We start from the raw sequence: 15,171 nt of genomic DNA, 5'->3' as shown, positions 1-15,171 counted from the left end.
ATTCTCTCTTTATACTGAGTGACTTTCTATCAGTCTCTAACCCTGTATTCTCTCTTTATACGGAGTGACTTTCTATCAGTCTCTAACCCTGTATCCTCTCTTTATACTGAGTGACTTTCTATCAGTCTCTAACCCTGTATCCTCTCTTTATACTGAGTGACTTTCTATCAGTCTCTAACCCCGTATTCTCTCTTTATACGGAGTGACTTTCTACCAGTCTCTAACCCTGTATTCTCTCAGCAATGACTAACAGCTTGACCTCCATCATCAGCCTCTGCCTCTATATCCTTGTACTTTGAGCTAAGTATCTATCCTTTCCCTGCAGCCTCCATCGCTCTCCCTGTACGGTCTCTGAGTGATCCACCTCCCTCTCTATCCTCGTAGGCTGCCCTCCCAGCACTACTTTATATATAGACCTCTATCTAGCTCTGTGCACTTCTATAAAAGCTAAGCCTCCAGCCCCGTACCGCAGCCCCCACTATCACCACAGAGAGATAAAGGGACGAGAGAAAGAGATTGAGAGAACGATAGAATGAGAGAGCTGGAGAGGAGACTTACAGGATGAAGAGAGAGAGAGAGAATGTATGGGCCCATTAACAACGTGATTGGGTAAAGACGATGGCGACACATTAAATGAAGGAAGTAACAGAGAGAACAATATTGGTGGCAGAACTGTGTCAGACTCCCTGGAAGGTTGGCAAGAGACGAGAGGGGTATTTACTCTGACTTTTAATTCAACAACTCTGCCATATAAATGGGTCACCAGATGCAGAATAGTTGGTGTCATTTAAACGTGAATGACTTGCTATGCAAGGGTGTATGTCTTGTGATGTGTTATGCATGCCAGGAATAGCCTGTATTATTGCCAGACACATTTCCCTATGGTACAATACAGTATTCATTCATGCTACTGCACTGCACTGCAATGCTGGTGTTGATATTGCATTGTTGGTTATTGCAATGGAGTGCTGAGAGGGAACCTATAGCTCTGGCAGTCAACTCAGTTGAACCCCAATAGGCTCTGACTAAGTCACTAAGTTATTCTAAAGGAGGAAATCAATAGGTCACAAGGTGAGAGAAACAATGCTTTGTCTGTGTGTGAGTGTGAGTGTGAGTTTGAGAGAGAGAGAGAGTAGAGAAAATGAGGCATGAGGACAGAGAGAAAGGCAGGAGAGAGAGTGAGAGAGAGAGAGAGAGAGAGAGAGAGAGAGAGAGAGAGAGAGAGAGAGAGAAAAGGAGGCATGAGGACAGAGAGAAAGGCAGGAGGAGAGAGAGAGAGAGAGAGAAGATTAAAGGAGGCAGGGGGAGAGAGAGAGAGAAAAGGAGGCAGACAGAGAGTGCAAGTGCAAATGGTACCTCTCCCAATTTCGGTGACCCTCTCTTTCTCCCTTCCTACCCCTCACTCTCTCCAGGCTTATCGGTCTCCAGTCAATAGCTCTCTGCCGTGGCCCTGAAGGTCATGCCTAAAGCCTGAGGTGAATCTTAATAGAGCCAACAGCTCAAAGGGTTAATGGATTTCTACTCACAGCCAGATAGAGAGAAGAGAGGAGAGAGAGAAATAGATACTAGAGTACGGTCATACGCCCTGGTTAAGGTCCATATGATGATGGAGTCAACAATGTTGTGTTCCAGCTATAGTACTACCTAGACAACTAGATAGCAGTGGTGAGAGAGAGAGAGAGAGTAAAACTACTTTGAAATACTACTTAAGGAGTTTTTGGAGAACCTGTACTTCACTTTACTATTTATATTTGTCACAACTTTTACTCTACTACATTCCTAAAGAAAATATGTACTTTTAATTTTTTACATTTTCTCTGAAACCCAAAATTAGTTACATTTGGAAAGCTCAGGCAGGACAGTAATATGAGACAATTCACGCACCTATCAATATAACTTTACTGTCTCCGATCTGGCAAACTCACTAAACACAAACACTGTGTTGGAGAATGGCCTTGCCTGTCCGTAAATTAAAAGTACAAGAAATCTGAGCCAGATGGTTTGCTTAATATAAGGAATTTGATGTATAGCATTTACTTTTTACTTAAGTAAGAAAATGTTTTACTTTTTCCACCACTGTAATTAAGTACATTTTAAACCAGATAATTTTAGACATTCACTAAAGTAGTTTCTAACTGGGTGAATTTACTTGAGGTATTTTCTATTAAAGGCATCTTTACTTTTACTCAAGTATGACAGCTTTGCACACTCTTGGCATTCTCTCAACCAGCTTCACCTGGAATGCTTTTCCAACAGTCTTGAAGGAGTTTCCACATATGCTGAGCACTTGTTGGCTGCTTTTCCTTCACTCTGCGGTCCAACTCATCCCAAACCATCTCGATTGGGTTGAGGTCGGATGATTATGGAAGCCAGGTCATCTGATGCAGCACTCCATCACTCTCCTTCTTGGTCAAATAGCCCTTACACAACCTAGAGGTGTGTTGGGTCATTGTCCTGTTGAAAAACAAATGATAGTCCCACTAAGAACAAACCAGATGGGATGGCGTATCACTGCAGAATGCTGTGTTAGCCACGCTAAATAAATCACAGACAGTGTCACCAGCAAAGCACCACAACATCACACCTCCTCCTCCATGCTTCACAGTGGGAAATACACATGCGAAGGTCATCCGTTCACCTACTCTGCGTCTCACAAAGACACAGCAGTTGGAAGCAAAAGTCATACATTTGGACTCATCAGACCAAAAGACCGATTTCCACTGGTCTAATGTCCATTGCTCGTGTTTCTTGGCCCAAGCAAGTTTCTTCTTATTATTGGTGTCCTTTAGTAGTGGTTTCTTTGCAGCAATTTGGAGGCCTGATGAAGGCCTGATTCACGCAGTCTCCCTTGAACAGTTGATGTTGAGATGTGTCTGTTACTTGAACTCCGTGAAGCATTTATTTGGGCTGCAATTTTCTGAGGCTGGCAACTCTAATGAGCTTATATTCTGCATCTGAGGTAATTCTAGGTCTTCCTTTCCTGTGGCGGTCCTCATGAGAGCCAGTTTCATCATAGCACTTGATAGTTTTTGTGACTGTACTTGAAGAAACTTTCAAATACTCCTTCCCGATTGGCTGGCCTTAATGTCTTAAAGTAATGATGGACTGTCGTTTCACTTTGCTTCTTTGAGCTGTTCTTGCCATAATATGGACAGACTGCCAAGAGGGTGCAAAGCTGTCATCAAGGCAAAGGGTGGCTACTTTGAAGAATGTCAAATATAAAATATATTTGAATATGTTTAACACTTTTTTGGTTACTACATGAGTCCATATGTGCTATTTCATAGTTTTGATGTCTTCACTATTATTCTACAATGTAGAAAATAGTTAAAATAAAGAAAAACCCTGGAATGAGTTGGTGTGTCCAAACTTTTAACTGGTACTATATGTTAGGGCTGACCACATTTAGTCAACTGGTCAATTGTTTGGTCGATGGGCTTTTGGTCGACTGATCATTTTTTTAGTCGAGCAGTTGCAAAAAACGAAATGGTTATGGGACATTTTGATTGATGCATTTCTCAGTGGACTAATCCTTGGCGGAGGCCACGCACACCAGTCCCACCACATTCACCGTTAATTCACAGAATGTCTAATCTTCATTGTTTGTATCGTTACCGTCATTTCTGTTAATGCTTTCAATATATTATTACTATTACAGTATTTTACAGTTCTCATTGTCAGAGTGGACAACTCTGACAGGGACGAGCATCTGATTATGCACAGACGTATATACACAGTCGAAGTCGGAAGTTTACATGCACTTAGGATGGAGTCATTAAAACTCGTTTTTCAACCACTCCACAAATGTCTTGTTAACAAACTATAGTTTTGGCAAGTCGTTTAGGACATCTACTTTGTGCATGACACAAGTCATTTTTCCAACAATTGTTTACAGACAAATTATTTCACTTATAATTCACTTTATCACAATTCCATGGGGTCAGAAGTTTACATACACTAAGTTGAATGTGCCTTTAAACAGCTTGGAAAATTCCAGAAAATGCTGTCATGGCTTTAGAACTTCTGACTAATTGGCTAATTGACATCATTTGAGTCAATTGGAGGTGTACCTGTGGAAGTATTTCAAGGCCTACCTTCAAACTCAGTGCCCCTTTGCTTGACACCATTGGAAAAATCATCCAAGACCTCAGAAAAAAAATTGTAGACCTCCACAAGTCTGGTTCATCCTTGGGAGCAACTTCCAAATGCCTGAAGGTACCACGTTCACCTGTATAAACAGTAGTACGCAAGTTTAAACACCATGGGACCACTCAGACGTCATACCACTCAGGAAGGAGACGCGTTCTGTCTCCTAGAGATGAACGTACTTGGGTGCGAAAAGGGCAAATCAATCCCAGAACAACAGCAAAGGACCTTGTGAAGATGCTGGAGGAAACAGGTACCAAAGTATCTTTATCCACAGTCAAACGAGTCCTATATCGACCTGAAAGGCCACTCAGCAAGGAAGAAACCACTGCTCAAAAACCGGCATAAAAAAGCCAGACTACGGTTTGCAACTGCAAATGAGGACAAAGGTCGTACTTTTTGGAGAAATGTCTTCTGGTCTGATGAAACAAAAATAGAACTGTTTGGCCATAATGACCATCGTTACGTTTGGAGGAAAAAGGGGGAGGCTTGCAAGCCGAAAAACACCATCCCAACCGTGAAGCACGGGGGTGGCAGCATCATGTTGTGGGGGTGCTTTGCTGCAGGAGGGACTGGTGCACTTCACAAAATAGATGGCATCATGAGGTAAGAAACTTATGTGGATATATTGAAACAACATCTCAAGACATCAGTCAGGAAGTTAAAGCCTTCCAAATGGACAATGACCCCAAGCATACTTCTAAAGTTGTGGCAAAATGGCTTAAGGACAACAAAGTAAAGGTATTGGAGTGGCCATCACAAAGCCCTGACCTCAATCCTATGGAAAGTTTGTGGGAAGAACTGAAAAAGCGTGTGCGAGCAAGGAGGCCTTCAAACCTGACTCAGTTACCCCAGCTCTGTCAGGAGGAACGGGCCAAAATTCACCCAACTTATTGTGGGAAGCTTGTGGAAGGCTACCCAAAACATTTGACCCAAGTTAAACAATCTAAAGGCAATTCTACCAAATACTAATTGAGTGTATGTATGTAAACTTCTGACCCACTGGAAATGTGATGAAAGAAGTGAAAGCTGGTATAAATCATTCTCTCCACTTTTATTCTGACATTTCACATTCTTAAAATAAACTGAGTTTTAATGTATTTGGCTAAGGTGTATGTAAACTTCCGACTTCAACTGTAGGCTAATGGGCTACCTAGCCTGCGTGCAAATGTAGGCATATAAATGTGCCCATTTGGGAATCTGATAGTACTTCTGATTGTCTTAACTAACCGCCACAAATGTCGAGCTTCTCAAAGTAATTTTTTCTTCACCTCAAAATGCAAGTAAACACAGTCTGTTATTCTCAATGTATGTAAAAACAATCTTTCCTCAATGTGGCCTATTTGAAAAATATGTCCAGCTCTCTCCCTTTCCATAACCACACTGCGAGAAAGGGAAAAAATGGTAATGCTCTGATCTGGTGGAAAATAGGACTTCCTGATTACTTCTTATGCATTGTGCAAATAGCCTACAGCTGTTTGTCCGGAGATCACTGGCACAGGAAACTCTGAGTGTCCAAAATATTTGATACAAAGTTTGTCAGCACCAACCTCAGGCTAGACCAAGCTGATAGTTGGCAGACAGTCCATGCATAGCAAATGTGATTCATTTTGATCAGGATATTTTCTACCTGCAGGCTGCAATGTTTTTATTTGTTGCCTTTATGTAGGCTATTTTTTTTTACATAGTTGGCTATGACAATAGAAATTTGTATCATTTTCACATACTTTTTTATTTATTAATCAAGACAACGATTTTGAGATGAAAAGACTATTATAAAAGAAATGAAAGTGCTCCACGAAAATGTGCATATGAAAATTATAACTGGCACACAGATCTGTAGAAATGGTAAGATAAATTGGCACTCCAAATGGAAAAGATTGCCGACCCCTGGTGTAGCCTATTACTGCCAAAATTGGGAGCGTAATGACAGAATTTATGAAGGCCAGCAGCCTTGGTTCGGCAACAGCTTTTTTTCTTCTCGTTAGGCTCCTTCGAGTCATTTGTGTATCTTAATAATAATGTCACAGTTTGCTTAAAGCGTCAAACAAGCTCAGTAGCCTACATATATAGTTGATTTTACTCAAGCACATGGTGTGCAATGATATGCATGACTGGGAACACAGATATGCATCTGTTGGTCACAGATACTTTACCTTAAAAAAAAAGGTAGGAGCGTGGATCAGAAAACCAGTCGGTATCTGGTGTGACCACCATTTGCCTCAAGCAGCACGACACATCTCCTTCGCATAGAGTTGATAGAGTTGATCAGGCTGTTGATTGTGGCCTGTGGAATGTTGTCCCACTCCTCGTCAATGGCTGGACATTTTCAGCTTTGGGAATTGCGTACAGATCCTTGCGACAAAGGGGCCCTACATTATCATGCTGAAACATGGGGGGGGATGGCGGTGGATGAATGGCACTACAATGGGCCTCAGGATCTCGTCACAGTATCTCTGTGCATACAAATTGCCATTGATAAAATGCAATTGTCTTCACTGTCCGTAGTTTATGCCTGCCCATACCATAACCGCACCGCCAACATGGGGCACTCTGTTCACAATGTTGACATCAGCAAATCGCTCGCCCACACGCACCATACACATGGTCTGAGGTTGTGTGGACGTACTGCCAAATTATCTAAAACGATGTTGGAGGCAGCTTATGGAAGGGAAATTAACATTCAAATCTCTGGCAACAGCTCTGGTGGATATTCCTGCAGTCAGCATGCCAATTGCAAACTGTGACAAAACTGCACATTTTACAGTGGCCTTTAATTGTTCTCAGCACAAGGTGCACCTGTGTAATGATCATGCTGTTTAATCAGCTTCTTGATATTCCACACCTGTCAGGTGGATGGAATATCTTGGCAAATAACAGAGACCCAAACAAGTTTGTGCAAAACATTTTTGAGAAACACGTTTTTTTTATGGAACATTTCTGGGATCTTTTATGTCAGCTCATGAAACATGGGACCAACACTTTACATGTTGCATTTATATTTTGGTTCAGTATTGAACACCTGTTAGGCAACTGTATAAAACACATGGTCAACCCTCAGTCTCGAGTAATACTGGGTCTGCAGGCTTTTCATCAAGCCCTGCTCAAACACATCAGACAGAGTTTTATCAAGGTCCGGTTGAGCAGCTCATTTCTAAAAATGTATTTTTAGAGGGGGACTGGAATAAAGGCCTGCTATCCATTAGCGCTCCTGGAGGATGGTGGACCACCCTTGACAACCAAATACGTTTTATGCCTTTTGAAATAATTATCTCACTCAATATCTCAAAGATCAAATGGCTATGGTAGGCTACAAGGTTAGTCATGTTTATCTTAGCTTAGATGTATTTACTTTGCAGGCTGACGAGTATGTAGAGTTGCAATGTCCAAATCAACTGGAAGTACTATCTACAAAACACGTTGTGAAGCAACACCATCCAAAGGGAAGGCTACATCTAAAATCAATGTTCATGATTTAAAATGTATTATTTTGATTCAAATGATTAGATTCACCGCGATTGAACCGAATCCCAACTAATACAATGGTGAAGTGAATCGTTTGTTTTGTCAAAAATAACAGTTTAAATTAATCATATGAATTGTTGAAAAAAGTAAGTTTCGGTGGAAGATATTTTGGGGCATGACGAAAACATGAATACAAGCTAATAACAGCTGAACAGTTAACTAGAGGGTACAAGATGTGATTTTAATTGTCTACCTAGTTCATCTGTTCTCCATCATATTTGATAGGCTATGCCTCCCTGCTGCTGTGATGTCTCTCTCCTTGAGCAATGGTCCACTCACCTTGCAAACATGCAGCTGATGCACACAAACACAGATGTGCTAGTGTCATTCCCATCCTGGCTGATATGTTGATTTTTGTTTAATTTGTAAAATATTTGAAAATTGTGCCTAAATAAATTACATTAGCAGAAATAATTCTAATGATTTCCATGACTTTTCTAAAACGTTTCCACAATTTTCATGACCGTACATACCCTGTATTAATGAGTACTATTTTAACAATAATGTTAAATAATACAACATTGGATGTCAAGCCAGTTATATTATATGACTGTAGCCTCCGAATAGTTGATGATAATTATGTTTGTGTTGCTATAGAATCTTCTACCTAGCTAACGTTGGCTGCTACGAGTTAGCTAGCTAGCTTTGGCCGCTATGAGTAATCTAGCTAACGTTGGCTGATATGTGTAAGCTAACTAACTTTGGCTGCTATGTGAAAACTAGCTAACGTTGGCTGCTATGAGTAAGCTAGCTAACGTTGGCTGCTATGAGTAAGCTAGCTAGCTTTGGCTGCTATGTGTAAGCTAGCTAGCTTTGGCTATTATGAGTAAGCTAGCTAACTTTGGCTGCTATGAGTTAGCTAGCTTTGGCTGCTATGAGTAAGCTAGCTAGCTTTGGCTGCTATGTGTAAACTAGCTAACGTTGGCTGCTATGAGTAAGCTAGCTAACGTTGGCTGCTATGTATAAGCTAGCTAACGTTGGCTGCTATGTGTAAGCTAGCTAACGTTGGCTGCTATATGTAAGCTAGCTAACGTTGGCTGCTATGAGTAAGCTAACTAACGTTGGCTGCTATGTGAAGGCTAGCTTGAGTTGCTAGGAAAGAAACTAAACAAAATATGTTTGTTTTTTTATCACCTGAAACAATATGTTTCTCCTGTCTTGAATAAAAAGGTAATATTTTGCAATCTCCTAAAATGAATGTGATCTCTGACAAGAGACCGTCTCTCCATCTTGCGTTACAAACACTACACTTGTGCAACCAGTTCACACACACACCCAAGCTCTGCTACCTGGCCCGGGCCCAAAGGGCCTGTTTTTTCATCAATAACTAGGGTATGGGTAGGACTCGGCTATCACTAATTTGATCATTAACATTTTGAAGCAAAGACATGTGATCTACTGCGTAGTATATATCAGAAGTGCTTCAACCTCGTCAAAAACATGACCAGAATATTATCAGAGTCCACAGCAGAGATTCTTTTCCCAAAAAGAATAATGTTCCTTGAGTTTTGTCAGACTTTAGAGTGAAGAAAGCAGAGGCGTTGCTATGGATGTTCACACAAGCAGAGCCATGCACAGAGCGCATGCTGCGCAGGGAGCGAAAGACAGACAAGCAGCTAATGGATACAACAGGAGGAAGTTATTTCAGATTTTGGGTTTGCCTTAAATTTGGCAGAAGCAAATTGGGTAGGGCCTGAACGTCTCGGACATGGGTAGGGATTAAAATTCATTCCTGTGCAGGGTTTTAAAAACACACACACACAACCTGTGCTTTAAAGCTGGGTGGAGCCCACAGTTGATTGTAGTTACAACAGTTGAAAACACAGAATGTAAGTGCATGGCACGAACACACACAATAAAGAGCCGTCAGTCAAACCCAAACAACAAACACATCAATGTAAAGTCTTGAAGATTACCGATTACTACAAACAATAACACAACTTGACACAAGCACACACCCCAAAGTGGAGTTACTGTCTCTGAGTCAGGAGAACTAACTCGCCCTGGACAACAACACCATGACTGTGGGTGAACAGGGACAGAAAGTAGAGCTAGCTGCATCCTAGCGATACTACAGTAATCTGTGTGTGTGTTAGACGAACATTTAAATCCTTAAATGTTAAAACTCAAGGAAAATCACAATGCAATTATAAAAAAACTACCACTAAGTCCCGATCATCAGGGATTTTATTTTTCAGAAAAGGAAATTGGTGGGAAGGCTTTTGTTAATAATGAAACAAACTAGGCCCCTAGATTAATTCTTACGAATACGCAATTAGCCTTTTTGTTGCATATTTCAGTCGAACCTACCTAGGTTTAGGGGGGTTTTAATCTATTCTAAATGCCACTCCCGAGTGGCGCAGCGGTTTAAGGCACTGCATCTCAGTGCTATAGGGGTCACGACAGACCCTGGTTGGATTCCAGGCCGTGATTGGGAGCACAAAAAAAATTGCAGTTAGCTAAAAATACTAAAAGAGCCGAGACGCATTTATTATTCCAAAACTACAACTCGTGGTTGAAACACATACTTCCCTACTTTAATCGACCTGTCCATTTTGAATTTGTGATAAAGTCGGCGTGATTTGGCAAGGAATGTAGCTTGTCAACAGTTTTTTGTGTGTATCCCATGTTAGATTTTCAGTCATTTCTGTAGGCCTAATAGGTGCTTGGGTGAACAGCATGTGTGTGTGTAGAGGGAGCGCTTGGAGCGAAACCGAGAGAATGTAGGGGGAAGAAATCACTTGGCTAGGTATCTTTTTTGCTGTGAGTTGCTAATGCACATAACAAATGAAAGGAACACTAGAGTCAACGTGAATTAACGGTAGGTAGTCTTCGGTACAACATTTCACCTGCCCGAAGCGGATTCCAGATGCTGCCAGCTATTGTATGACTATGGTAGAACTTCATTGCACACTAACGGTCATACCATGCAATAGGATGACATGGAATTGTATTAAATGTTCTTATTATTTGTGTGTGTGTGTGTGTGTGTGTGTGTGTGTGTGTGTGTGTGTGTGTGTGAGAGAGAGAGAGCTAGAGATTGCGAGAGAGAGAGAAAGAATCCAAATGAGAATGTATTGCTAGCAGGTATTTATTTTTGTGTGTCAGTTTAACTGTGTGTAGTTGTGTTTGCGTGTGCCTTTGGCTGTAGTGATGTGTTGTGCGGAGGGTTGCAAGGGAGGGGGTGGGGTAGCAGTGAAGAGGTGGAGGAGGGGGTAGGGAGGGGTGTGGGCAAGCAGACTACATCACACAGTCTTTCCAACTCCCGCCAGAGCCCCGTTGCCATGGCTACCAGAGAGCGGAAGCCTCCCTCGATATTAGGGGCCTAGGCGAGTTAGAGAGAGATGCAGCTTGAGCCCCACCCTCTTCAACATATACACTGACTGTACAAAACATTAAGGACACCTGCTCTTTCCATGACACTAACCACGTTTTCATATACGGTTTGAGTAAAGTCAAACCGTATAAAAAAAAAACGTCAGCTGTGATGGAAACGGGAAGTTACAGTACAATTTTATAAATACAGACAGAATTTGTTCGTTCGACGTGGTGGGATTTGTTTGTGTCGGTAAAATGTATTATGTGCAAAATGGAGGTGGAGATTGCCTTTTGCACAGATATCGATATAATAACCATCATATTGAAGTAAAAATGGATTCGGCGAAGACATGGTGTGTGGTGACTCGGGAAAGCATGCAGTTTATTAGACTACAGATGAAATAAATGATGTTGAACTGCACAGGGTGGTGAAAGTGCAAAGTGGTGAGCTTGATGCTCCTTTCAATAAACATCGTCTTATGCTGCTGACATGATGATCGCTACCTTTTGACCAACACGCATACTTTCAGCCTTATCCATACTAATCTCATCATGTAGAATAGGCTAACCACACAGCCTATCTGCACTGCATCTGTGAGCTGTTGGCTAAGGTGCCAATACCAGAGTAGACACATTTACAGTTTGTGACAGTAAGAGTTGAAAATGCGATGGAAACATATTAAACTGTAGATTTTTATTGAATACAAAAAACTTAAGCGGTATTAGGAAGATGTTCCTAATGTTTGGTATGCTCAGCGTATACCAACAAATCGGCGAGGGCACTAGAACAGTCTGTAGCACCCATACATACTTATTAGCTTACTAGAATCTGAAGTCGACTGTTTGCTGATGATCTGGTGCTTCTGGCCCCAACCAAGGAGGGCCTACAGCAGCACCTAAATCTTCTGCACAGATCTGTCAGATCTGGGCCCTGAATCTCAGTAATACAAAAATAATGGTGTTCCAAAAAGGTCCAGTTGCCAGAAACACAAATTCCATCTAGACACCATAGCCCTAGAGCACACAAAAAAATGATACCTACCTCAGCCTAAACAGAACCACAGGCAACTTTCACAAGCTGTGAACGATCTGAGAGACAAAGCAAGAAGGGCCTTTGATGCTACAAAAAGGAAACTACTGTAAAATTCAACAAATTGCCCTTTATGGTTGTGAGGTCTGGGGTCCGCCCACCAGCCAAGAATTCACAAAATAGGACAAACACCAAATTGAGACTCTGCATTGCAGAATTCTGCAAAAACGTCCGCCGTGTATCAGCGTAAAACACCAAATAATGCATGCAGAGCAGAATTAGGCCGATGCTCGCTAATGATCAAAATCCAGAAAAGAGACGTTCATTTCTACAACCACCTAAAAGGAAATGATTCCCAAACCTTCCATAACAAAGAGAAATTAACCTGGAGAAGAGTCCCCTAAGCAAGCTGGTACTGGGGCTCTGTTCCTAAACACAAACAGACCCCACAGAGCCGCAGGACAGCAACACAATTAGACACAACCAAATCATGAGAAAACAAAAAAGACAATTGCTTGACACATTGAAAATAATTAACCAAACAACAGAGCAAACTAGAATGCTATTTGTCCCTAAACAGAGAGTACACAGTGGCAGAATACCTGACCACCGCGACTGACCCTACATTGAGCGAGTGAGTGTGAGATGAAAGGGTGAGGCAAATCAGAGACTTACACCAGGCTCCCTTGAGAGTGAATCTAATGTTGTGGGGAATCCCTTAGTTCTCCCTCTCACTCTGTCCATCCCTTACTTCCTTCCCCCCTCGCTCTCCTTCTCTTACTTCTCTATCCATCGCCCACTTACTTACTTGTTCAGTCTAGTATTACCTCTGGCTCTGGCTGTTACTAGTGAGACAGTCTGGCAGGGTCCAGGGTTGTGTTCAGTAGCCACGAAATGTGAGGAATCATTTTGAATCAGAACGTGTCTAACAAAAATTGTCCATAAATGTCCTTTGACAAGTGAATTTAAAATGAAAAGCTGAAATGTTGTGAGTCAACAAGTATTCTTTGTCATGACAAGCCCAAGTCATATAATAAGTTGCATGGACTCACTCTGTGTCCAATAATAGTGTTTGACGTGATTTTTGATTGACTACCTGATCTCTGTACCCCACACATACAATTATCTGTAAAGGTCCCTCAGTCAGGCAGTGAATTTCAAACACCGATTCAACCACAAAGACCAGGGAGGTTTTCCAATGCCTATTGGAAAATGGGTATAAAAACCCCCAGAAAAAAAACCCACATTGAATATCCCTTTGAGCATGGTGAAGTTATGAATTACACTTGGATGGTGTATCAATACACGCAGTCACTACAAAATACAGGCGTTGTTTCTAACTCAGTTGCCGGAGAGGAAGGAAACCTGTACAGAAAAGGAGTGAAAAGAAGGAAGCTTGTACAGAATAAAAATATTCCAAAACATGCATCCTGTTTGCAACAAGGCAATAAAGTAATACTGCAATAACTGTGGCAAAGCAATTAAAGTTCTGTCCTGAATAAAAAGTGTCATGTTTGGGGCAAAACCAATACAACACAAAATATTTTTTTAAATGTTGCTTTTGCCCCTGCTCCAGAAATGTCCCTCCACCCACCCATAGATCAATCTTTGCTGGGCGGCTCACGAGTGGTGGTCAACACACACACACAGACGTGCACACACTCACAGGCACGGGCAAACATGTATGCGTGGGCAGACACAAACAAGGGTGCGGGCAAACACACACACTCACACGACAACCCAACCACACCCCTCTCTAAAGAGCACTTATGTAATGGTGGCCCACCCAGCCCCAGCCCCTCCCTCCCTTTCCCCCCTCTAACTCTTCCTCCCTCCATTCACAACGTACCACATAGAAATGTAACACAGGCCTATAGAGCCAACATGATTACCTACTTCACATTTCTCTCTAGACGGTCTGTAACTTTGTATTTGTATGTAGCCTCTCTACTGTATGTAGCCTCGCTACTGTTATAGCCTCGCTACTGTATGTAGCCTCGCTACTGTATGTAGCCTCTCTACTGTATGTAGCCTCTCTACTGTATGTAGCCTCTCTACTGTATGTAGCCTCGCTACTGTTATTTTTCACTGTCTTTTTACTGTTGTTTTTATTTCTTTACTTATCTATTGTTCACCTAATACCTATTTTTTTCTGAAAAATTGCACTGTTGGTTAGGGCCTTTAAGTAACCATTTCAAGTATTCGGCGTACACAACAAATAAACTTTGATTTGATTTAAAGTTGCCACGATTCCCTATTCCAAATAATCTGTCCTACACCAAACATTTTATTCAGAATTTTCTGTTCTTAGTTTGCACAGTCCTAACCAAACGAACCCCACCCACTCTGCAGGTCCCCTCCTCCATCTCTCTCCACCAACCTCCCCCGCCCTTACTCTTCTTATCTAACCGTCCACACCCTCTCCACCCTTCTCTCTCTCACTCTTTCCTCTCCAGCCAGTCATCACCACCCCACCTTTTCCTCCACCCTCTCTAACAGTCCAGAGACAGAGCCGGTCTCTATTTTCTTTCAGCCTCTCTCTACACCTATCCACCTACAACCATTCATCCATGTGTCTCTGTGTCTCTCTAGTCTTCCCCACCCCTCTAACCCCCTCTCACTGTCCCTCTAGCCCACCTCATTCACCCATTCCTATCCTCCTCTCACCGTGCACTCCACCTCTTCTGGTTCTGGTTTGATGTGTACTGAGGGCATGTCTTCTTCTTCCACCTGGGTCTGGGGCTCGGTCTTGGGTTCCTTCTTGGGAACCTTGGGTTGGGGCTCCTTCTTGGGTTGGGGCTCCTTCTTGGGTTGGGGCACCTTTGGATGTGGTTGGGACTGGGAGCTGGCACCACTGCTGGCCTTCTTAGGACTCGACTGGCACTGCAGAGGGAGAGAGAGGACTGTTAGCCAGTAGTAGCACATACGGAGAAGCGAAAGAGTTACACTGGAAGAGATGACACATCTAGAGAACGGCGACAGAGAGAGAGAGAGAGAGAGGCACAGTAATCAGGGGAACAGTCAGACTACCGCTACACAGGGAGAAAGGACATGCTAGCCAACTGTTACATACCCTGACATACAACACAGAGAGATGAGAGGAGGAGGAGTTGGGTGAAGGCAGTAGATAGGTGAGATAGAGGTCGAGAGAG

At 42.3% G+C, this 15,171-nt stretch overlaps 1 protein-coding gene across 3 annotated transcripts in view; it reads right to left on the bottom strand.

Moving 5' to 3' along the window:
- Positions 1-15,171, bottom strand: part of klf8 (Kruppel like factor 8) — a 112,141-nt gene that overhangs the window by 38,235 nt on the left and 58,735 nt on the right. For all 3 annotated transcript variants that reach the window (XM_029629960.2, XM_029629962.2, XM_029629961.2), the window contains exon 2: positions 14,687-14,902. In XM_029629960.2, the coding sequence (XP_029485820.2) occupies positions 14,687-14,902 (216 nt within the window). The remainder of the gene's footprint in view (positions 1-14,686; positions 14,903-15,171) is intronic.

Source organism: Oncorhynchus nerka, linkage group LG23 (genome assembly GCF_034236695.1).
Source record: "Oncorhynchus nerka isolate Pitt River linkage group LG23, Oner_Uvic_2.0, whole genome shotgun sequence".
Taxonomy (NCBI): Eukaryota; Metazoa; Chordata; class Actinopteri; order Salmoniformes; family Salmonidae; genus Oncorhynchus; species Oncorhynchus nerka.
The sequence above is the reverse complement of the archived record's forward strand: the minus strand, read 5'-3'. Positions and strand labels throughout refer to the sequence as shown.